At 37.8% G+C, this 23,814-nt stretch overlaps 1 protein-coding gene across 4 annotated transcripts in view; it reads right to left on the reverse strand.

Moving 5' to 3' along the window:
• Positions 1-271: 271 nt before the first annotated feature.
• Positions 272-23,814, reverse strand: part of sgk1 (serum/glucocorticoid regulated kinase 1) — a 40,046-nt gene continuing 16,503 nt past the window's right edge. Inside the window, exons 4-14 of one of the 4 annotated variants that reach the window (XM_047388174.1) lie at positions 18,618-18,833; positions 17,524-17,587; positions 5,505-5,580; positions 5,208-5,283; positions 4,906-5,094; positions 4,655-4,786; positions 2,846-3,082; positions 2,658-2,753; positions 2,387-2,542; positions 2,206-2,295; positions 272-1,709 (exon numbers count right to left, since the gene is read on the reverse strand). In XM_047388174.1, the coding sequence (XP_047244130.1) occupies positions 1,542-1,709; positions 2,206-2,295; positions 2,387-2,542; positions 2,658-2,753; positions 2,846-3,082; positions 4,655-4,786; positions 4,906-5,094; positions 5,208-5,283; positions 5,505-5,580; positions 17,524-17,587; positions 18,618-18,833 (1,500 nt within the window). In that variant the 3' untranslated portion in view covers positions 272-1,541. Of the gene's footprint in view, positions 1,710-2,205; positions 2,296-2,386; positions 2,543-2,657; positions 2,754-2,845; positions 3,083-4,654; positions 4,787-4,905; positions 5,095-5,207; positions 5,284-5,504; positions 5,581-5,683; positions 6,730-6,821; positions 7,029-7,171; positions 7,326-17,523; positions 17,588-18,617; positions 18,834-23,814 lie in introns of those variants that run through there. The other 3 variants (XM_047388176.1, XM_047388177.1, XM_047388175.1) reach the window with 3 other exon arrangements.

Here is a 23,814-nt window from a genome sequence, read left to right on the forward strand (position 1 = left end):
GGTGCTGCTTGTTGTGTAAGGCTGCTGACGTACAAAAGGGGAGAAAGTCCACTCTAATCTGGGACGTTAGTCAATAGCTCGTCATTTCCAACAAATGTTATCTTTTGCTCTTCATTCCTCACATACTTTAGTTTACACAGTAACTTTAACAAAATACTTTGATTGGCTAATTTTTTTCATCACAGGCAGGGTGACCTATTAACATCCAAATTACATTTCCTCAATATGATCAGAAACAAACAAAATCAATAAAACATCCGAAACCAGTTCATAACGTGTAATAAAGTTAAACTTTTATTCCAAACCAAACATGGTCACATAAACAATTTTACAATTTACAGTACATTAAACATGAATAGTTACATATACATATTAAAGCATACCTTTAGTCACTTTCTTGCTCAATATACATTACAACTAGTACACATAACTTCCAAATATACAAGAAACTTAAATACCGTCAAAAATGCATTACAGCAATATTAAAGTGGAATGTTCTGTTTGAATGTTTTTGAGCCTGTCTGCAGGCTGTCGTCACATCAGTGTGAGGCAATTTGGAAGACTAAATGAGGGGATATGTGGCTGGCAAGCTAAAAGTACGGGAATACTTCTCGACACGTGCCACTCATTCTCAACCCAGCAGCAGTGCTCTCTTCCCACCTCTCCATCAGTGGTAATGTGCAAATGAAGGTATGAAACATCATTTGAGTCCCTACATCAAACAGGTTTGAACTTAGTGCTACATTCTCGGATGTTTAATATGTATATATATATATATATATATATATATACAGTATTGCATGATAAACAAACCTGCTTTAGGTAGACAAAACTGCAGAACACAGAGAAAACCCAAATGATTGACTTCTTTGATGGAGAGAGAGAAAATAAGGCCACCTCCCAAGAGAAATGAAACGCCCCCCTCTGTAACATTCAGCTTCTTCTGACTCCCTTTTTTTCATATTAAAAAAAGGAAGTACAAGAGAAAAAAACAAAAGCACCAAAAATGTATAACATCTCTGGTCAAGCTAAACATGTAGCTCCCCCTAGGGTAGTGGAGGGAAGATGTTTCACTACAAGGAATGGAAATTTATTCAATTTATTTTGTCGCTGTTGTTGTTAAACTGCCCAGCCTTCCTCTTTTGACAAAGGGTGGAAGTTTTGTTGTGTGCTTGTGAGTTGGGACATAAAAGGAGCTGTTATGTTGCCTGAGCTATGTGCAAAAATCCTCCACTAGCAGGTAAGTGATGGGAATTTAAGACTAAAAGGGGATTTAGGAATGGAGGAAAACAATCCCAACCTATTAGTTACAGCAGACACTCCTTCTTTCCAAGTGTTTGAAATGCACTCAAGTGCTGGATAGTATATGACAAGTACACATGCTGCTGAAGGGCTCTCACAGGGCCTGGTTTGGGAGTAAACCATCAATCTGATGGGAAACGATGGGTGGGGATCAAGATGCAAGTCCACCGACATGGCACAGTGAACCTATGTCCAGTAAGTGAAAACCAGTGTCCATGCTAAGTGGCTCTGTTTGAGTCCTATAGATAGGAGTCCATGGATGGAGCATAAGAAAAGCCCACGAAGGCCTCGGCTGCCTCTTTGATGCTGGCAGTGGCAAGGGCGCAATCTGGGGAGCAGCCGATGGAGCTGGGAACCGGCTCGTCCGTGAACTCCGGATCAAAGTGCCGCAGGTCGTTAGGTCCCGTCTGCAAGAGAGAGAGAAAGAGAGGGAATTAGTGATGCTTTCCAGCACCTCGCCTTAATTGGACATGCTCAGAATCAAAGAGCAGATGTTCCATGCGTTTGATCTGGTTACATAAGCGCAAAGAAGGGAGCAAATAAGGCGACTAGACATGGAATATTATAAAATTCTCACTGCGGTTTCAAGGTATTAACACAAAATTTATTTTATTTAAAAGAGCTTGCCAAACAGCTCATGATTTACCATATTTACTTTTACTTTACTAGGTGTGATTAGTGTGGTTTTTTGGCTTCACAGCTGATCTGTCTGTTATTTCTGCAACCACACTTGACTCTGATACCTAATTCAAAGGACTTTAAAATGTAGGAACGGTATGATGAAAATTTCTTTTGCAATTTTGGAACTACAACACCTTGGAATACCTTGACACCAGTAATCAGCCCATGTCCAATCGTGACCTTGTCTAGTAAATAGATGTTAAAGCATTTAAAGAAGCTCACCACATTGGGGTTAAAAGGAGGGGTGATCTTCTTGGCATTGAGTTCATCCCAGTTGATAGGAGAGAAGAATATGTGGTTCTTGATTTCAATCTGGGGAACACAAACACAAAAAATAGTCTTAAGCTGTCCATAAACATACATAAACACATATTAAAACAAAACAAAATCCATGAGTACTCACAAAGTCCTCTGTGCAGCCCAGTCTCTTGGTGCGGTCCTTTTGTAGCAGACCCTCTAACAAGTGCCTGGCTGCATTGGAGATGTTGGGTTTCAGCTGCAGAGGCTTGTTCAGGATGTTGTCATACATTTCCGCTGTGTTACGGCTGTAGAACGGAGGCTGCAGGTGACAAGATAAAAATATTTAATACCAAGTAAGTATGCTTCATGCATTAAATATGCATTATCTAACGGAGTGACTTTAGTGCTTTTGTTAAGTATTATATACTACATACCAGGCCGTACAGCATCTCATATAGAACAGCTCCTAAGCACCACCAGTCTACCGTTCTGTCATATGGCTGCTTGTGTAGCACCTCTGGAGCCAAATACTATAAAGGAAAAAAAGTGAATTAAACTCAGACAATTGGCATAAATGCAGCAAAACAAGACACTTATAAAAAACCAAACAATGTTTCCTTACCTCAGGCGTACCGCAGAATGTCGATGTGGTCCCGTTGGGTTCGATATTTTCCTTGCAGAGGCCAAAATCTGTGAGGATGATGTGGCCCTGTGAGTCCAGCAGGATGTTCTCTGGCTTCAGGTCTCTGTAGACGATGTTGAGGGAGTGCAGGTACCCCAGCGCGCTGCCGATTTCAGCGGCATAAAACCTGGCTCTGGGCTCCAAGAAGCAGCGCTCTCTCTGCAGGTGGTAGAAAAGCTGCAATAAAAGAAGAACATACAAGAAAAAAAGATTACAAATTAATATTTGCCTTCCTGAAATTACAATGTCTCTATAAGAGGAGGAGCAGCAGGAAATTAATAGGAGAAAAGACCAATATTAAAAAGACAGAGCTAAGAGAGGAAACCGGATGGGAGGAAATAAAAGGCAGGAAGGCGACTAGCTTAAAAACGTTCGACAAGAGAAGACAGATGAAACAAAGGCCAAAGGTGGAGAGAAAGACAAAGAGAGAGAGGGCAGCAGGATGGAGGGAAGAAAAGAGAAATGAAAGAGTAAATGTCCTCTACTTCCTGATGAGGTTCATATTTAATCAGAATTGTCTTTGTTGGTGCAACAATTGCAGGAAATTAGCTCGATTAGACACACAGAGTCTCTGTGGCGCTGCTAATTTAGGAGCTGAGTTTCTTCCCCGCCGTCCAAGCCCACCCCATGGTTTCCTGAGCAGTGTTTCCCCCCAGTAAAAAAATCTCGCTCTCGTTACAGGATTTCCCCCTTTGTCTCATCTGGAAGTGAATCATTCTCTAAAATCTGTTTCAGTTTTCACTCTTTAAAAATGTCTCCTTGCTTCATCTTCATCTCTGAGCTACTAAAGGCATTTCAGTAGCTTCTTCTTTATATACAAAAATTTATTTTAAAGGTAATTAAATAAAATGTTAACATTTTAATTAAGCCTATTAGTTTGTGAATGTAACAGTTCAACTCTAACATCAAAAGCTTCCTTATTGTGATAACAAATGCTACCTAAACATATTTATTTAAGTTTAAATGTTTCAGTCAAGCGTTAACCATTCTCATTTGTCATGTGCGGTGTCCAGCAGAGGACAGTAAGGCTAATATGTTTATATATGTTGTATTATGAATTAACATGGTGAGAACCTAAGTCTATCTAGTTGGTACCCTAGTGTAGGGCTAGCATTGATGTCAAACATATTAGCAAGCTTAGTCCACTAAAGCTAAGGCAGTTGTTCCTAGTGAATGGCATTTTTTAACTGTGGTTGTCAGGGCAAATGTTAACAAAACGACCTTGTTGGAATAGATTTAAAAAAAAAACGGTATCCAGCTTTAAATAGTTAGGCGACAATGCTAAGGTTAAAACGTGCTAGTAAGCCGACCTTCTTAACCCTGAGGCAGTTGTTGCAAATGAGCAGCACATCTTAGCTGTGGCTGTCAGGGTTCAATGTCACCTTGTAATAAATTATTTAAAAGATTTATTACTATTTCATTGATGTTTTATGCATTAAACATGAACCACTTTTTATTTTTTGTTTTCTTTTTAACATGAGAGGACAAATCAGATGAGCTTTTGCCTAAAGAATTGAGTAAATACATTTAATAAATTGGTTGGAATTTAACTGATTTATAAAAGGGTCTTTTAAGCTGTTTAACTTATCATTTCTACTCAGAAATAATGATTAAACCCAAATAAAATGCATGCAAACCAATTTTATTTGTCAAAATCTACCAGTTTATTTAGTAGTTTAACTCTCTCCTCTATTAAGTTCTCTCCTTATTCAGTTTCTTTTTGGGGTGCAGCCAAGCAGAACAACTCACCTCTCCTCCGTTGATGTAGTCCAAGACAAAGTAGAGTTTGTCTGCTGTTTGGAAAGAATAATGCAGGCCCACTAAAAATGGGTGCTTGACGTTCTTCAATAGTACATTCCTTTCTGACATGATGTGCTTCTCCTGAAACAAAGAAAATAACAAAGCAGCAGGGATTAGAGAGGTTTATCATAAACACACATCATGACGTATTGAGCTGTTTTTGTGTGCGTGTTTCTAGATACGGGCATGTCGTCACACACCTCTTTTTTCTTGAGAATGGCCTTCTTCTGTAAAACTTTGACTGCGTAAAACTGGTCATCTGAGCGGTGACGGGCGAGCAGCACCTTGCCGAAGCTGCCCTTGCCAATCACTTTGAGGAAGTGGAAGTCACTGGGCTTGGCTGAGGGATTGGATGATGGGCCGAGGTTGATCTGCTGGGATGGACTGGGCTGTCAGGATGCACATGCGAACAGATGAAAGTTTAGTCACAGAATGTGTTGCTGCAGAAGAAGCACCAATCCAAAAAAGTCTATCATTTGCTGTTGTGTGCAAGTATACTTACAGGAGGAGAGGGGTTTGAGTTCATGAGCTCAGGATCCTGCGGAGGAGTCAGGTTTAGGATCGACTGCACTTCAGGACTGGAAGAAAACAAAGCAAAACAGAAAGTCTGAGCTTAGATGTGGTTGCATAAAAGAAAACTGTCATTTTTTGTTCTGCAACATCAATCAGCTGATTCGGGAGTCAGATTAGGTCAGAAAGTTTCGCCAGAGGACAAACCACTTGCTTCTCAGCTTTGGGTTTCCCAGTGTTTTGTCCTCTGGTGGAGGCAGAACAATAATATGAGTCAGATGATACTCACTGCTTGCAGGCGTAGGAGTTTGTGGAGAGCTTCTGAATGAAGTCGTTCAGACCCATCTTTCTTTGTTTCATAAAAGCTGCAAAACAATAACAAGAAGAAAGAAAAAAAAAAAATAAGGCTCCAGGAATAAGACAGATGAGGGAATGAGACACTTCAGCGCATTAAGTCATAATCCATACCACTGACTAATTCCACAAGACCTCTACTCTTTGAGTAGGTCAGGGCAGGCTTCTCTGTTTCTGTTTTGATCGTCATGATGAGTTCAGGATCCGCTCCGCACTCATCAAAAGCCAAAATCCAAATAACTGTACGCCCCCAGCTCCCTGATTTATAAGGAGGCCTATAGAAGGAGGAGCTGGCCACGCCTGCTGGAGGGCGTGACTCAATAGAAACATTCAGCGTTGGTAAATACGTTATGAAGTGATCAAACCCCTTTAGACCAATAGAGGGCAGTTGCGCTCCTGACGCGTCAGAGCCGCACCTCAGCACGCTTGCGTCATGGACGTCTAGGAAAAAAAGTTCTGAACACAGCCAACTGGAACATTCCTGCTTGCACATAGATTTGTGCAATTCCATGACTTCTCTGGTTTTGTAACATTTCAAGTTTGCACAAACCTGCAAATGCAAAATGTAATATTTCATTAACAAATCAATACCAAAAGTACAAAATAAAATATATACTTTTTGCATCTGTTTTAAATATTGCTTTCAAACTTCCAACATGTTAACGCGACAAAACTACAGACCAACATTTGCAATTAGGAGTAGAAGAAACCATATGACCGGTTTGCTGGGTTGGCTCTTCACTGAAAGAGCCGGGGAGTGACGCAGGGGGCACAAAAGAAGGGACGGAGGGGAGGGACAGCTTGAGCAGAGGGGAGGCCACAAGCCAAGAAAAGCCGCTGCTAGTGGAAAAGTACAGCGGGAGAAACTCCCGAACACCTCTAGTCCAAGATCAAGACAAAACAATTTGCCGCAGTGGTCTCAGAAAAGAACCAAAGTGCTTTATGAGGCCGATTAAAATGTGACTAAAAGCACAAAAACCGCACCTTTGCGTTGGATTTGGGGCGTCGAGTGAGAAACAGTTATATAAAGCACCTGGCTCAAATTTAATATAAACCCCTCTGTGGAATGATAGTGGGTTGTAAGTAAGACGATATCACTAGCGAGGGCCAAATTAATGCCAACGGGACATAAATCTCAGTGCGTAACATGAATAAAGACGCGCACGACTCAGCATAGTGGAAACATCATAGCGAACAGCTGGAAGAAACTTAGCATCGAGTATTACGGTGAAGCAATACAACGCAAACAAACCTTTAAGCTCGGAAGTTCTCATCTTTGCTCTGCCTGCTGCAGCTCCAGAGTTCAACAAGTCGCAGGAGAGCGCTGCCAAGGCTGCCCTGGTACTTATATCTACTGGACTCCCTATCAGCGAGGACTTTCCATAGATAACGGCATCATAAACCCAAGTCGCTGGATAACTTTCGCATTTTATGTCTGCCTGCGTTTTCTCTCACCCATTCAATGCGCAGAAAGTGGGTTATGAGCTGTTAACTACTTTATAGGAGAAGGAGGAGAGGGGATTAAAACAAGGAAAAGAAATCCCAAAAGGCCACCGACACCAAAACCGGTGTTTTCTCAAAGAATCTACTTTCTATACTTACAGGTCAAAGCGGCCGTTTTGTCTTTCATAAGGATGCTTTAACTCCCCGGTCACAGCAAGCAAAAAGGCTGCAGGCTTCTTGGCAGCGAAGTAATCAAACTACAGCGCATTCCTCTTCTTGGTGAGCTTCTCTCAGCATTTTTTTTTTTCAATTTTGATCAGGGCGGAGACGCACCGCCTTCCTTCTATTCCACAGTTTTGTGTTTCATGACTTTTCACAAGGAAAGGGGGCACGGTGGGGGGGAATGAATGGTGCCTTCAAATGCTCCACATTCAAGTTCATTCCACATTAAAACAACCGCACCCACTGTTGTTTTATTAGAAAGTGAACAAAACAATTTAAAAGCATGTTTATTCATCCATTTAAGCAACAAGTGACAAGAAACAAGAAAATTGCAACAAAAGAGCAGAGCATCCAGACTAGAATGGGGGTTGTTTACAATTAAAGCAGAGCTCCAGCATCCTCATTCCTTGTCATCTCACTTCAAACCCCATTTCTATTTATCACATAAAGAAGGGAGAAGATTTTTAGTTATACTGAATCCTACACAATAAATAGAAATTTATTAAATATTATTAAATAGTAGTCATTGAACTCAGTTAAACAGTGGGATTTGTTTTGGTGCTAAAAGTAATAGCAATACAAGCCAATAATGTATTTCTCTCTTGTAAGTTAAGTAGAACATGTTCACAAATGAATCATTTGCAGCATTCACACACAATGGAGATGAGAAATGTCAGAAATGCAAAAAACGTTTGCACCATTCACCTTCACTACATTCTCTATGTACGACAACCAGTTAGGATATTACACTCAGGGCTGCTCGGCAATGGCTAACTTTTCTTTGGGGCAACCATTTACCTTTACAATTTTTCCCAGTTGGTATTATGACATCAACGGCTATTTACAATTGGGAATTTAGGAAATTATAGGAAAAGAGGTGCATACCATATGCTACAAGCCTATGCAAAATAAGCTGGCTGTTTACAGATCCAAGCATATTAATGAAAAGTTGAGAAGAAGGAAAATTTGTGATTGAAAAACGTTTTGCACAACCAACAGCAATAACCACAGTCTTGGGAGGACTGTAAAAACAGCACAAAGTTTGGGGGAGATTCATAAGTGATTGACTGTGGGTGTGATTCAAGAGCCAACACACAGAAGTAGCAAGAACATGAGCAACAACTGTTGTCTTCCTTGCATAAAGCCACTCCTGTACCTGATTCAGAAGTTTATTTTGCATTTGTTTTGGAGATTAAAGGTCCTAGAGTGTGGAGGAAAAACAGAGAGGTAGTACAGAATCCAAGCTGATTGAGTTCATCATTACTAAGCTTTCACACTCTAATGATATGGAGAGCAAAGGTTTAAGGACCATGTTATCAGAATGATTGATTCGCCTGCAGACTCGCCTGACCTACTCCGCAGGCGCAGTATAGCTAACAGGAAGATGAGAAACAAACAGTTAAATGCCACACCACACTGACTCCTTTTATAAGGACATCATTTCTGTATTAACATTCACTTTTTTATTTGTCTCATAATATTTTAATTTTCTTAGAAGTGTTTTGTTTTTTTTAGCTTCAAGTCATAATTTATCATCTTAAAGTTAAAAGCTGTCAAAGGACTTGCAGTTGCTAAAGTTTCTTTATGGGAGAAAGAATAACTTACCACAATTTGTATCCAGCTTTAGCTAGTTTAGCAACAGTTCTAAAGCTATTGTCAAACTTGCTAGCTAGCTTCTTTACACTGAGGCGGTCATTGGCAAAGGATTCGCCTCAGGGAAATTGTTTTTATGCCATCTTATCTGGATATGTTTAGAAAGTTTATTTCTATTTCACTGACGTTTTATGCCTTCATCACAAACCTGTTCTTATTTTTACCTTTTTAATAGCAGGACAAAACAGACAAGCAACATTATCTTAATTATCAGTTAGAATTTCACTAATATCATGAAGTGTCTTTTAGCTGTTAAACCTGTATCATTTTTACTCTACTCAGAAAAGCAGATTAAAATCTACCCAAATAAAATGCATGCAATATTTGCACAAATTTACCATGTTAAATTGTTATAATTTCTTATACCAGTATAATAGCATTTTCTTAACTTTGCAAAATCAGATCTTTTCCACAGTTTGTTGTTTCGTCCCACTATTCACAGCTGAGACTGTTCAAATCCAGGAGTCCGCTATGTAAATTTACTGAGTTCACAGCAATTCAGGTTTGGCAGCTGTCAAGAAATGCAGTGATAATTATTAACCCCATCTCCTGATAAATGTGTTATTTCAATATATCGGTCACATGTGCAAATCCACGTGTTTTCTAAGAATAGGTTTTGGAAGATTTCTTTCAGGTGAGTTCAAAAGAAAGGAAAAAATGAGCGAGTTGTCCCATTTTTAATGATAATGTTTGGTTTGATATTTATCGGCATTTTGTGATGGAAGAAGATTTGATCTGATTGTTCGTTTCACAGCTAAATCCAAGATATCAAAGCTTATTTAACACAAAGGTATAATTCACGCAGCTGTTTGGTCTTTAACACTTGTTCTACTTCTGCAGTGTTTTGCTGACTCACGCATAGATGAGGCTGACCATCCATAGCCAGTATAGAATCACATGTCATAAGTCTTAAATAATTTGATTAACATTAAAGACTTTACTATAAAGTAGAGACCATCACATGAAATGTGGCAGCTTTGATTTTAATATCCTCAATGTCTATTATTTCCATGTGCAAATTTTGACTTCTTTTAGGCGGTTTTCCAATGACTTAATTTGTTTTTACTCACCTGTCTTCACAGATTGTTTCATTCTTCATATTTAATTATTTTTAATACACAACCAATGTCCCACTACAGATTTATGAGGAACTAAAAGTTGCCATCCAATGCCATCAGTCTAGCTATTAATGTTACATAAATTAATTAACTCAGCAAACACAAGTCCAATTTCTGTCAGTCTTCCAGCAATTCTGATGCAATTTGTTAAACTTTAGATGTAAAAATGTTTCCTATAACTGCTGTGTAATAATAACTTCAGTTTTCTTTTTACTTACAGAGATATCACAAAGCAGAACAAATATCTAGATGAAGAAAAATCACACAAACCTTTTGACATAAATAAAAACTAGCAAGCAGAACATGAACTTTAAAATATGTTGAGTTATACCATAGAAACGGAAAACATAAACATTATTAACTGACTCTGCATGGTTGGCTAAAGAATGCTGTTTATTGATGTGTTACATTTTTACACAGAAGTTCAAATGTCCTAATTTATGTCTAATGTCTAATTAATGTCCTAATGTAGGTAATTTAACTAATATGCCTTAAGAAGTCAGAATTCAGAGTAAGAAAGGTGGGTTTTTCTCACCATCTTCAACTTCAAAACCCAAATTAATTACCTTCGATATAAAACTTGCAGTAATAAATAGTTTATTTGGACTTTTGATGATTTGTAATTCATTACTGTCTTGCAAAAGTACACATACCCCCTGAACTTTTACACACATTACAATGTGTCTATTTTGTGGATTTTATTTGATCAACCAAAAGCAAAAACTGCATGTTTATGGAGTGGAAGGGAGCTGTTACTGAAAAAAAAATCTGAGAAGTGTGGTGGGCATTTGTATTTAGCCCTATTTACTCTGATGCCCCCAAAAAGAAGTTTTCGCTGACATACTTACAGCCAAGGTACTGTGAAAATTTACAATCTACTTTAGTTAGCATGCTGCTGCAGTGTTTCAGACAAATATCACATATATAAAACTTGTATGATGGGTCAATCAGAAGCTTACATTTTAAAAGCCCAGCAAGGGAAGATACAAGAAGTGAAAATGACAAAATCTCAGTTGTTTCCTTTTACCCTCTGGTGATTTATTATAGGTGGTTTATAAAATACATCCCAAAGCAACTGTTCACAAAGCTGAAGGTGAAAATAAATGTTTTTGCGTCTCAGCTGCACCTCATACCATTATTATTAGACAATAGACAAACAGATCCACATACAGGCAATCCATTAAGGCTAAATTATACTTTAGGGGAAACTAAGGTAGATGTGTCACTCTGTAATTTTTAAATATGACCTTTTTTTGATATCTCTTTATTCAATAACTCAGGTCAAAGCTGCCTTTTAGCTGTCTGCTGCAGCCACCTGATGCACACAGACACACACGAATAGTGCCGAGGGGCAAATAAAACCTACAGGGAGTGAAGAGCACACACACACACACACACACACACACACACATAGAAGCTGGAGGACAAAGCACACCTGCAGAGAGACAACCAAGAATACCTTTTTCTAAAACAGTGACAGAGATAGGGCATTCTTTCTAAATCCTTTCAAGGCGTCCTTCATGTCTCTTTCTTGCTGCACAGCCAGGAACTTTGCTACACTTTTACACTGTGCAGTTTGACAAAGACATTTTTGTCTTGAGACAGTGCAGGTGGCAGCGGTGCCATCTTTCAAGGTTGCAAAGAACAAAGACATCATCCTCACGGGACACAAACTGAGATCAGCAACGGAAAACAACACGTGCCGAGCATCCAGCATTCCTCTGTTCTCAAAAGAGAATAATAAAACTACTAGGAGGCAGAAATAAGTGGTGACGAAGTGCTTTTTTCTTTGTAAAATCATTTAGAAGTAGAGAACATAGTTGAAGGTTGAAAAGGATGTTGAAGAGGACCTTTTGTTACCTCTTTTGGGATAAATGCTCTTCTATCAAGCCTGCATCTGAAGATCAAATAACCAAATAAAATGAGACGGAGGTGGAGGAAGAAAATCAGAAGAGAGATTTGCATATGTTTGTGACAGTACATGTGTACATGTGACATGTAAGATGTGAAAAGGGAAATCCTGCAAATTGAAAGAAAGCTTTACTTGTAACCCTAACCCTCACCTGAATAAAATGAGATGGAGGTGGAGGAAGAAAATCAGAAGAGAGAGCAATTAAAAAAAAAGAAAATCCTCTCAGTGTTTTTCCTTTCTGGCTCTCATTTGCTTCTGAATTCACAGGCTGCTCGGTGTCCAGGCTCCAAACATGAGGAGGCTCAACAGCACTCAATCTGTGTATTATTTGTTACCCTTCTATATGTATGTTCTAGGCAGAAGTGGGTTATGTAACCAAGTAGTAGTGGCAGTGTGCTCATACCCAGCAAAGGTATTGACTCACCCACTTTCCAAAACACTCAGTATGCCATTTGGTGAAAGGACATAAAGGGTTTGTGGGACATGAGAACTGTAGAAGAAATATCACCCCCTCAAAGAGGACGCACAGTAATCAGTATGTCCTCGAAATTCGCCCTGTCTGAGTCAGATATCTGTCCATCAAATCTTTTGTAGTAATGACCGCTCTTTTTACCAAAGATAAAGAGGATGAGATGGGAATCAGTCTCTCTACTGATGAATGTGAATACGCCTCAGTGACAGTGTTACATAAAATCCTCTTTTTCTAAGGAGGACAACTAAGCCTTTATTGTGTCAGCGGACACACTATGTATATATGAGGCCTGCTTGGCCTTCTTATCATCTCAGCTCCATCAATGGGAAGTCATGTGACTATCACCACTGTGGGTCACGTCTTTCAGGTTTGAAGCTGTAGTGAAATCTTTGAGAAATATCCGTCAGTTTTTTTGTTCATTTGAAAGTGCAGGGTTGCTATAAATGTGCCTTAAAGTTCACAGTTTGTTCCTTGAAAGTAATTGATAGGTTAAATGGAACATTCAAGGACCAGATAAATGAATACAGAGCATTGCAATATTAATAGGCTTGAACTTTCTCACATTTTGTCACATTACAACCACAAAGTTTAATGTATTTAATTTGGATTTTGTATGATAAACCAGCACAGTGTGGTGAATAATTGGGCAGTGGCAACAAAAGGCTACATGGTTATTTTTTTATTAACATCTGAAACTGTAATGTCTTTCTGCCTCCCTTTACCCCTAAAGAAAATATAGTGCATCCAAATTCCTTCAGAAGCCATATAATTACTAAATAAAGTCAGCCGGTGTGTAATTTAACCCTAATATAAATCCAAGTGTTCTTTAAACACCTTAAAAGGTTTGTGAAATAACATTAGCAAATCAAACAGATCATGAAGACAAGCAGAGATTGGTATTAAAACAATATCTCAAGCTTTAAACGTGTCACAGAGCACTATTCAACCCATCAACCTAAAATAGAAAGAGTTGTAGCGCAATCCACTAAGCTGTTCGTATAAACTAACAGGCTAGACGAGGACAACATTAATCAGGAAAGCTGCCAAATGGACCATGGTACCTCTGGAGAAGCTGCAGAGATCTATAGCTCAGGTGGGAACATCTCTAGAGAGGACAATTGTCAGTTGTACACTCTTATTTATTTATTTTTGTTGAAATAAAGCAAACTTGTCAGAGATTAAATTAATTCTAAATAAATAAACAGAACTTGCTGGCCTAACTCAAGCATGTGGATAACCATGCACATGGCTGGTAGCATCATGCTGTAGGGATGCTTTTCTTCATTATGAAAAGGGAAGCTGGTCAGACTTGATAGGGAGATAGATGGAGTTTCATACAGGGGAACCCTAAAAGAAAAACTTCTAGAGCCTTCAAACTTGTGTAAAGGTTCACCTTCAAGCAAAACAACCTTAAACATACAGAAACCATGTCATAGCTTAAATCAAAGCATATTCATGAGTTTGAATGGCCTAGTCAAAGTGTAGACTGAAATCCAATTAAGAGTCACTTCTCAGTTTTACTGTAAAGGAAAAAGTAAAACTGTTTTCTTCCACTTGACAATACTGCTCCACTTTAAGTTGGTCTATTACAAAAAAGCTGTAAAATTTGCATATGTTTGTGACAGTATCATGTTAAAAGGGAAATCCTGCAAATTGAAAGAAAGCTTTGGTTGTAACCCTAACCCTAACCTGATCATTATACAAACAACCAGATCTACCAACATGTTTAGACATTCACCTCAAACTGTTTAGTGTCCTTGGATATGGAGTGTCTTTAAAGGATTTATAAAGTACATGTTTGTCCTTTATTTGTGAATATGTGCATGTATTTAAGAAGGTTTGCATGTTATGCTGTGAATAAGTGAGTTTTATAGCATAATGGGGTGAGACAAATATTACAGGTTATATAATGGTGCCTGATAAAGTGGAGCACCACAGTTTGGAGTATAAATGCTGATTCACTGCACTGCAGCAGGATGATAAACATACTGCTGCTTTACCTATGGCTTCCATTAACCAAAGGCTCTATAATAGTAATATTACAAAATATAATCAAGTACAGATTTTCAGAGCAGAAAATTACAATCTTGATCTGTAAAATTATACAGTCATACGTTAGGCCCCTTATAATTATTACTACTAGATTAATTCCTTTCTTTTCATGGTTCTATTTTGTACATGTTGTCACACTCATGACTGCATTGCTGTAAACGATTCATATATGCAACACCGTGCCACTTTTAAGCTCTCCTGAAGCCACTAATTGCTGAACTTGGATCGACAGGGTGTAGCTGTGTAACAGCAGAGGCCACAGGAGAGGCTTGTCAGCAGCTCCTATAATTGCTTGGATTTCTCTCAGCACACCAAAAAAAAAAAAAAACTTGTTTTACTGACAGGCAGGCCAGTGCCAAAAAGAAGCATTTTCATCAAAAAGTAGCTCTTGTCACATTTCATCCTGAGAATGTTTCATGACGAGTGCACAGATCTTAAACCAAAATTGCTGCAGTTGCACAGAACTAACCCAGTTTTCTGTTTGTAAACACATGCACAAATGCAACTGTATTCCCGTTTCTTTTTGTTATTTAGTTTCACATAATCTAATACTCTTTGAACCTGATTAATATTGCAGTTCATATTGGTTAAACACAAATAATATACAACTAAATTTAGCAGAATATTGTCTTTTCTGACAGTCTGCTTTAATGTGGTAAAATATTGTTAGGACTCTGAAAAATAGATGTTAGCTATGTAATTACTAACTATATCTGTCTCTGTAGGTTGAATACTTTACCCACAGACATGCTTACTGTAGTAGCTTGTTGCTAACGTTTGTTTTGAAAGAGCACTGTCCTAAAAAGTTTTGGATTGCACTTCTTTGGATTTCACTCTGTGTTTTTTGCCACCAGAAAGCTGTCTCTTTTAATCAAATGAAAAATATTGGAAGATATTCTTCCCTCTGCCATGAAGCAAAACAGACTGAGAGCTTGCAGCAACAAGTAGGGGAGGGGAGGACTATATTACACTCCATACAACTGGTGTCTCATTTAAAAGCAACATTTTTAATTGATAGCTAATTTGAAAATATATTTCAGAGGGTTGCATATTATACTGAATTGCAGTCTTTAGCAGTGATGCCATGTACCATATATAAAAACTGAAAAAGGGAGCTTGGATCTAGGATTTGATAGGGTGTATTTAAAGTGCCATTTCATCCTGCATTGCATGCCAATAGTATATTTTTAATTCAAATTAGTGTATTTGCCATTTGGGGGCAATTTAATTTAGCTTTGGCCAGCTGGATGGAATTATATTCCCCTTGATGTCCACTTTCAGTTTTACTTAATTTCCAGATACTTTATTCCAAAAAAATCAACCATTTTCTCAGTTTCTGTTCCAAATCAGTGGAACAATTAACTTTTTCATATAGACAAACTAGGTCATACATAGAGCCAAATAATTTTGATTAAGATCTCAGATTTAACTATAACATAAGGCATTGTTAACGGTTAAGGATTTTTGCAGTGCTTTATTGTAGTTCTTTTCAGCATCACTTGTTTTTTTTTAATGCTGTAAGTCACATAATAATAATAATAATCTCACAATGGAGAAATTATTCTCTGCATTTAACCCTTCCCTTAGGGAGCAGTGGGCTGCCAGTGTGTGGCGCCCGGGAAGCATTCAGGGGCTGCGGGTCTTGCTCAGGGACCCAGAATGGCAGGCTGTGGAATTTGAACCAGAGTACTTGTGGCCTCTCCAGGACGCAAAAGCCCTGCTCTCTAACCACTAGGCCACCACTCCCCCAGGTGCATCTCAATAAATTAGAATATCCTCAAAAGCAAATTTAATTTAGTAATTCGGTTGAAAAAGTGTGACTAAAATATTATATAGATTCATTACACAGACTGATATATTTCAAGCATTTACAATGCTGGGAAAACGTATTATACCCTAACAGGGTTCTTTTTCCTTTTGATGCTGAGTGAAAAAGTAATTACCCCCTAACCTAATGACTTGTTGTTTCAGCGTTGGTGGCAATAACTGCCATCAAGGAGTTGCTAAAACTGACAGTGAGTCTTTTACATCACTGCAGAGGAATTCTGGACCACTTTTATTTGCACAGTTGTTGCCATCCGGCCACATTGAAGGGTTTTAGGGTTATGCCACAGCATCTCAGCTGCATTAAAGTCCCGACTTTGACTAGGCCACACCAAAACCTTAATTTGTACATTTTTAATTTTTTGTAGCCATTCAGAGGTGTACTTGTTGCTCCACTTTGGATCATTGTCCTGCTGCATAATCGATTCTGCTCCTGAAGTGTGTGCCATGTGTGCCTCTTTAGATATAGATTTTTAACCCTTTCCAGATTGATATGTCAATACCTTCGCATCTATTCTTGAATTTCTTTAGCTTGGGGGCATGATATGTTGCATTATAAGATCTTTTAGTTTATTTCAGGTTGTTAGACAGGTTCTCTCGAAATATTTTTTTTAAGTACAGTTCAGGCAGCATCTGCTCTAGTAGTGGCCATGGAAATTGCTAGTTCTTGTGTTTTAGATCAGACTGTCATTTGTTTCACAAGTGTAGAGTGCAGTGGAAAATTAAAGTTCAGTGACTTACTGTCACTTTGGCAATGAACAGAGATGAACTCTCACCCGGGAGCTCATATCTAGGCCAAGCAGCAATCACACCAGCTCACATGCTATCAATAGCTGGATTTAGGTTGTAAACAGAGGTCACGGTGCGCTGTGCATGATGATCTGTCCTGAGCACTGTGTCTGTAACTACTGTTTTGGCACATTCCATGAAACAAACAGTAATCTGGGGTTTTTTTGACAACAGCAATTATCCTGGCAGTTTAGAGGTTAGCTGCTCAGAGGACCAAGCGGTGAATTAAGATGAAGTCATCAGGTTTGGAAGAGAAGGTAACAACATTGCATGAGCAAAACAGAATAAACAGTGGATAGTTTTAAAATTATGGCAGAAAGTAAATTGAACTGTATGATGATGATAATAAAAATAGATGGTATGGAAACAGCTGTGCAGTTACAGTTTTTGGACAGATGGAAAGAACAAGGTGAGAGGAAAAGGAGGAATTGGAGAAGCAGAACAACAGGATTTATTGCAAAATACTTACTCCTGTCACCACGGCAACAGTAGCTGTCCGGCTCTGATTCATTGTGATAGGACAGGTCCATCGCCTAGGGAGAGAAATTAGGGAACACTCAGACATCAGAAAATAAAAAAAACATACATAAGTTTTTTTTTTGTAAATATATGAAATCAATAGAGAAGTTTCTGAGTTTATTGTTGGTAATTTAATCCTACATGGCTACATTATTTTTACTATAATTATAATTTTCTTGATCTACAAAGGCCTATTACTCTGTCATAATTAGGGTTAGGGTAGCACCACACAAGTTTTTTGATGATGCTGCCAATCAACAACTTTCCAAAGTGTGTGGCGTTTGTTTTAAATACAGCCTTAGCCTAGTTTGCTCCCTGCTGATCTCTGCACTTTCCCATAAGACTTTTCATGAGATTGAGCCTGTGGAAAAATCACAAAAGAGTTCATATTAAGAGCTGAATATGTTTTTGAATGTCTTTTATTGCAAGGCTGAGATAAAAACGTCATCATAAAGCCCAAAATTATAACTTCTTCTGAAGAACTTTGTAGCTTTACAAGTCCAGACAGTTTGTTTTAATTACATTGTTGTTGTGTTTCATCGAATAAGATGAAGTTTAATATAGTAAGAATAGTTTCCATACACCAGCAGTCAGCCATCCTGGTCCTCAAACTTTACAATTTTCTTCATTCCTCTACAAATTTTTCTATTTACTATTACACTTATAATATGTGATTTTATTCATGCTTTGGAGTTCTGTATTTTTCTGATCAACTATACTTAAAGACTTAACTTTTATTTCCATTTAAACTGTCTGTCTCTTGGCTGCCCTTGGATCCTCAAACCAACAATGTAGAGTGTAACACTGACACATTGATACATTTTCCCATAAAATAAAGAAATAAGGAGCTAAATGTAAAAAAAATAGTCCCTAACTGTGAGATAAGTCTAATTTTGATCAGTAGTAGTTAGAAAATACATTTATTTATAAACATTACAGCACGGAGCAGTCCTAATCAAATATTAACAACCTCTCCAAAACTGGACAAAACCTTTCATGCCTCTGTTTTTAAGAGTTTGTTTGGATGTTTTAATTAAATTGAACCTGTGTACGTTGGCGAGGCTGCCAGGTTTCCTCCATGGCATAGCTGATGTAGGGTCCGCTGCAGATGGAGCACTCTAGGATCACCGGGCTGGCCAGAAGGGGCGAGGTGTGAAGTGCCCAGCACTGACAACCTTCCACGTGAACATCTGACTCCGCCTCCTTCTGATTGCCTGTGTTCTCGTTGTGATGGCGAGTGAGCATCCTCCACTTCCGCACCTGGAAATTAGGATGAATTACACTTTTTGTGTGAATGGTTTCGATAACTGTATTCAAACATTGGGTTTATGTAGGCTACACATCAATTACGAACATATAAAATTTATCTAATTTAGAATACGAATATCATCCAAGATCATGGACAGAAACAAATCAATAAAGAGAAAAAAAAGAGACAAATAAATCCCAAATATTTGTAAAACCTGAAGCGTACATATCTTGTTTTAGAGCCAGAAAATATTTATTTTCAGGATAAATCGTTTTGAATCATAATGAGTCTTTAAAGTTACGCCCATAAAAAGAAATGCACTTTTTGAAATGCACTAGATGATGACATAATATCTGCGTCGGCACCATCAAAAATCTCTCATGGTAATCACACAATGGACTGTTTTTTGACAACAAAAGTGAGCACTTTGCAACAAAGATCATCTATACAGAAAATGTGTAAGAGCTCCATGAAAGTAACTAGGTGAAAAAGGGGGATTTTCCATCAACTACAAAAAAAAAAAAGGTTTCTCTTTAAGAAACAGTTTTTGCAGTAGGATTATGAAAGAACACGAAGCTTAGATTTTAGGGAAGGAACAACCCAAACCTGAAAGAAGACACACAACACTGTTTATGCTAATGCTATTATAGATATTTTTAGCATGGATTAAACTACGGCCACAAGCCCAGCATAGTTTACTAATAAAATAATAGAATAAAAATAATAGAATAGGCTAATCTGATCAGTTGTTTAAAACGAACCTATTAGTGCTAGCCTTTGGACATTAAAGTAACCATGCTGGTCAGAACTGGAGCAGAAATGATCTATCTGAATGCTGCTAGAACCTTTTAATATTCTAATTTTAGTTTTTTTCACAAACTTTTGTTCACCTTTGCGCTAAATTAAGGCAGTCCGAGTTAACGTGCTTTTAAATTCCTTTAAAAGATCTGATGAGTTTGGTCTCCAAGCTACTGCTTTCAGACATCTGTCATCCTCATGGCATAAATCAGCATATACTGTACATCTTCACTTCATGAACTCATTTGAGTTCATGAACTCATTTGAGTTCATGAAGTGAAGATGTTTGAAGATGTTGCGTTTGAGACTTTGCTATCTTTGCTTTGTCTTCAGTGGACATTTTCTTTTATTGAAGATGAAACTATCAACTAATCATGCTAGGTGCAATTTCCTGCCACAGATAGAGTAGAGGGGTTTTTCATAAAACATTTCTATTAGCTTTTTTATTTATTCATATCATGACATGCAGATATCTAATTATATAGACAATAAATTAAAAGTTCATCGTTGCTGCAGTATAATCTGACCCTGACTTTCACAATTGTTATACTGTTATATACTTGGTAATGTTGAAAACAGGGCAAAGTGGTGTACTGAACCTTGCTGTATATTAACATTACTAACTACAAGATGTATTTTGGGTATTTTTAGAGAAGGAGTTTGTACATAAACTATATGCAACTAACAGTTAAATATTTGTGAAACTTTCATTTTCAAAAAATCTTGAAATTAAAGTGGCTACCTTCTATTCATGTATTATTTTCATATATATGTATCCTGGCCCATAGCTTCTGTGTTTAGCTGTGTTTCTTTCCTGGAAGCAATTCAATTATTTTTTGTTGCCTTTAAGATGCCTTATAAGATATGTTGCGAGTTGGTGCTATATAAATAAAATTAAGAGAATTAAACTGAATTACTGCAGCTGTTTGACTTGTTTGAATATATTTTTTAAATCTATGACCCCAACATTTCCACTTCATGAATAAAACCTCTATGGCCACATTTTGTTTGCACATTTGTTTTGCACAAGAGGCCGTGAGTGAGTCAGCGTCAGCAGTAATTTGTCCCTATGTGACAGCTGCAGTGACACATTCTCCAGAGGACAATCTTCCCACAAACCTCCTTTTTCTCAGTCACCATTTAGCATGTGTCTGGCAACACTGACTGAATCTATATCAAAAGCAGAAACAGAGTATGTCCTTTAAACACACACAGAAACACACACATGCACTGAGGAGACATTTGAGGACTACAGCACAGTATAAGAGAATAGAAGCTAAGGTCAAGGCGCAAATGGCTCTGGAGGAAACCAAATTACAGCTGGATGTGCCGGTGACCCAGAGCGGCCCTTTCATTTGGTAAAGGGTGTCCTTGACACAGCAAGCTGACAGCTTCAGAGACCTCGGTCATTTCAAATAAGTCTTTTCAAGGCTGCTGCTCCGGCAGCCCTCTGCATTACCTCCAAAATAGCATGGGGATACATTATGTGTAAGAGAGATGGTGTGGCTTTGGAACAAACTTGCAGCTGAGCAGAGAACCTTTCCTTTCAGTGAATGGTTACTCGCGTGCATTTAAATTGTTACAATGTCAAAGATAAAATTATGTATACAAGTGTGATTATTTTCTGCAAAATCTTCTTCTTATTAAGTGTGAATAAACCTTTAAACATTGTATTAATTGGCTACTTATTAAGCATTGTCAAGGAAAATTACCAACATTCCTTCACAGGGCCGAGAAAATAAACAGACAGCAAGAATAAGTGAACATATTTGACCGGCTCCCCTGTCTTTCAACTCCTCTCCGTGCCCTTTGACCTTGTTTTGTGCCATCATCGGTGATTAAGTTGCATAACACCCTCAAGACTTGTTCTTTAACCTCACAAATTCAGGATGCAATATACCCGAAGGAAATTCTCATACTATGGCCAGGATGTCCACATTGGACTTGCTGCTCCATAAATCAGGGAACAAAAACATTGCTTCATTCAAACTTCAACAGAAACTATTCCTTAGCTTTCTGCCGGCTTGGGATTTTTAAAATCTATTTGCCTTTATTTCTCAGGTCTGACCTTTACCCCTGTACCCTTGGTACACAGCCAGAAACACTGCATGATAAAACAGCAATCAATCTCTAATCAATTATCTAACAGAACAATACATATGTTTTAATGAGATTCCTGGTAGTTGTTGTACAGGCAAGCATTGCCAAGAGTGAGAAAAATATTAGTATTTTTTAAACTCTATTACCAACCATTGTCAAAATGTCATGTCATTTTTTGTGTCCTTCCTTTTTTTCTTCCTTTATTACTTCCTTCCTTTCTGCCTTTCTTTCTGTTCTTGCTTTTGTGTCTTACCTTCCGTCCCTCATTGTGTTATTTCTTAGTTGTCTCTTTATTGATTCCTTCATTGCATCCTGCACACTGTAGAAATATTTGCCATAATATCAGGAATTTTGTGGCAAACCTGTTTTTGAGTCTGACAATATCTGATATTTTTTAACATAAAATGTGTGGGAACCCCTTTTACCTCTCTTTAACTGACCTCTGACAGGCTCATAATGCCAGCATGCAATGAAAACACACATGAACATGTTTGAAATACAGATAGATAAACAGAGAATTTAAAAGCAAGCCTGTCTTTTACAAATTTCTTCATCTTTGCAAAGATCCATGTTTGAAAAGCAAAAGCAAAAGCTCAGATTTAGATGGTCCAAATGGAGAACTAACAGTGAATACACCATGTGTCATATGGGAGATTACGCAGCAGAGATGCTGGCAAAAGCCAGTAAAAAAGAGCTAAAAAAAGAGAGAAAAAGACATGTAATCTGACAGATGTAGAGAGAATCAGATTAACAGGCTTCCAACTTCAAGACTGAAAAATTTTACTAAAGCTGCTTTGGAGTTTGGACCTATTTTGGTTATGTTTTGTGACATTATTACTTCTTTCAACTTTAAATCTAAAGAAGCTTTGAAATAAATTCCTATCTAAATCACATTTCAGTCTTTCTTCATTAATACATACAGGTTTTATCAGTAATAAAAATCTGGGGAATGGGTTTCTTTAAATTTCTTTTCACATCAAGAAAAACAAATTTTAACAATCCTTCATTAAACATGAGGGTGTTTAAACAGATACAGCAGTCTTAATTGAAAGTAATATTTGAAGACCAATGAATACTGAGAGTGAGACAAGTTATTAACGTGGATCAGAATGAAATCTCTGTTAACAATGATCGGCTATAGTAGATTACTGCTCAGCATTTAGTCCACCAAGGGAAGAAAACTAGGTCAGTTTCATGCTCAGCCATGATGTTTGGCTGATAAACTCAAACCACACAAGCAGTTTATGTAGATTTGACTCTGGGAGTATAAAAAACAAATTATTAATGGATAATCCAGCTGCTGCCACTGCACTTTAGTGATACGGTAGGTTTGGCTCCAGCTCTGGGACATGGAGATGGAAAATGGGTTTTGCTGGGCTCTCACAGAAGATTATGACGACAATCATTTCCAAAATCCCTTATAATAAAATCTGTCAGAAGAGAGACTTTTATGGCTTTTTCTTTTCTTTCTTTCCTCTCTCTTTCCTTCTTTGTCTTTTCTATTTGGCCATGAGTGGTGAACAGAAATGAAGAGAAACAGAAAGACAAAGTTTAAAGAAGATGTGGTAAGATATCGGCTGTAACATGAATTGTTTTAAACATCTCCCCAAATAAACGAAGCTTAACCAACTCTTTAAAACCAGTAAATAAAGGCATAAATGGCCCAATCAAATTTAAAGACCTAGAAGAATGGACCACTGACATATTCCTCAGCACTTATTTGATTAATTACCAGTTAGCATCTCAAACTAAATGAATCAACCAACAGATCTTCTATGAGCATTTCGAATGCTATTGTTCACAAACAGGACGGTTGAGATCGTTACAACTGAAAAGATCTTGAAATTCCTGTTTCAGCTGTTTGAGATGTTGTCAAGATGTTGCTCAGTTTGAAAAGAGGAAGTCACAGAGGAGATCTTTGGAGAGAAGAATACGTTTTTAAGGTATGAAATTCACAAGAAAAAGACTGAATTGAATTGAATATATCTGAGGAGAATGAAATCAAAGGATTTGAGAAATTGTCTATCAAAAGCTGTCAGAGAGCGAGGTTTGAGACAAAGAGCTTGGATGTTGAACTCTTCAAAGTGTCTGGCA

This window comes from Girardinichthys multiradiatus, chromosome 15 (assembly GCF_021462225.1).
Source record: "Girardinichthys multiradiatus isolate DD_20200921_A chromosome 15, DD_fGirMul_XY1, whole genome shotgun sequence".
In the NCBI taxonomy this organism is placed as follows: Eukaryota; Metazoa; Chordata; class Actinopteri; order Cyprinodontiformes; family Goodeidae; genus Girardinichthys; species Girardinichthys multiradiatus.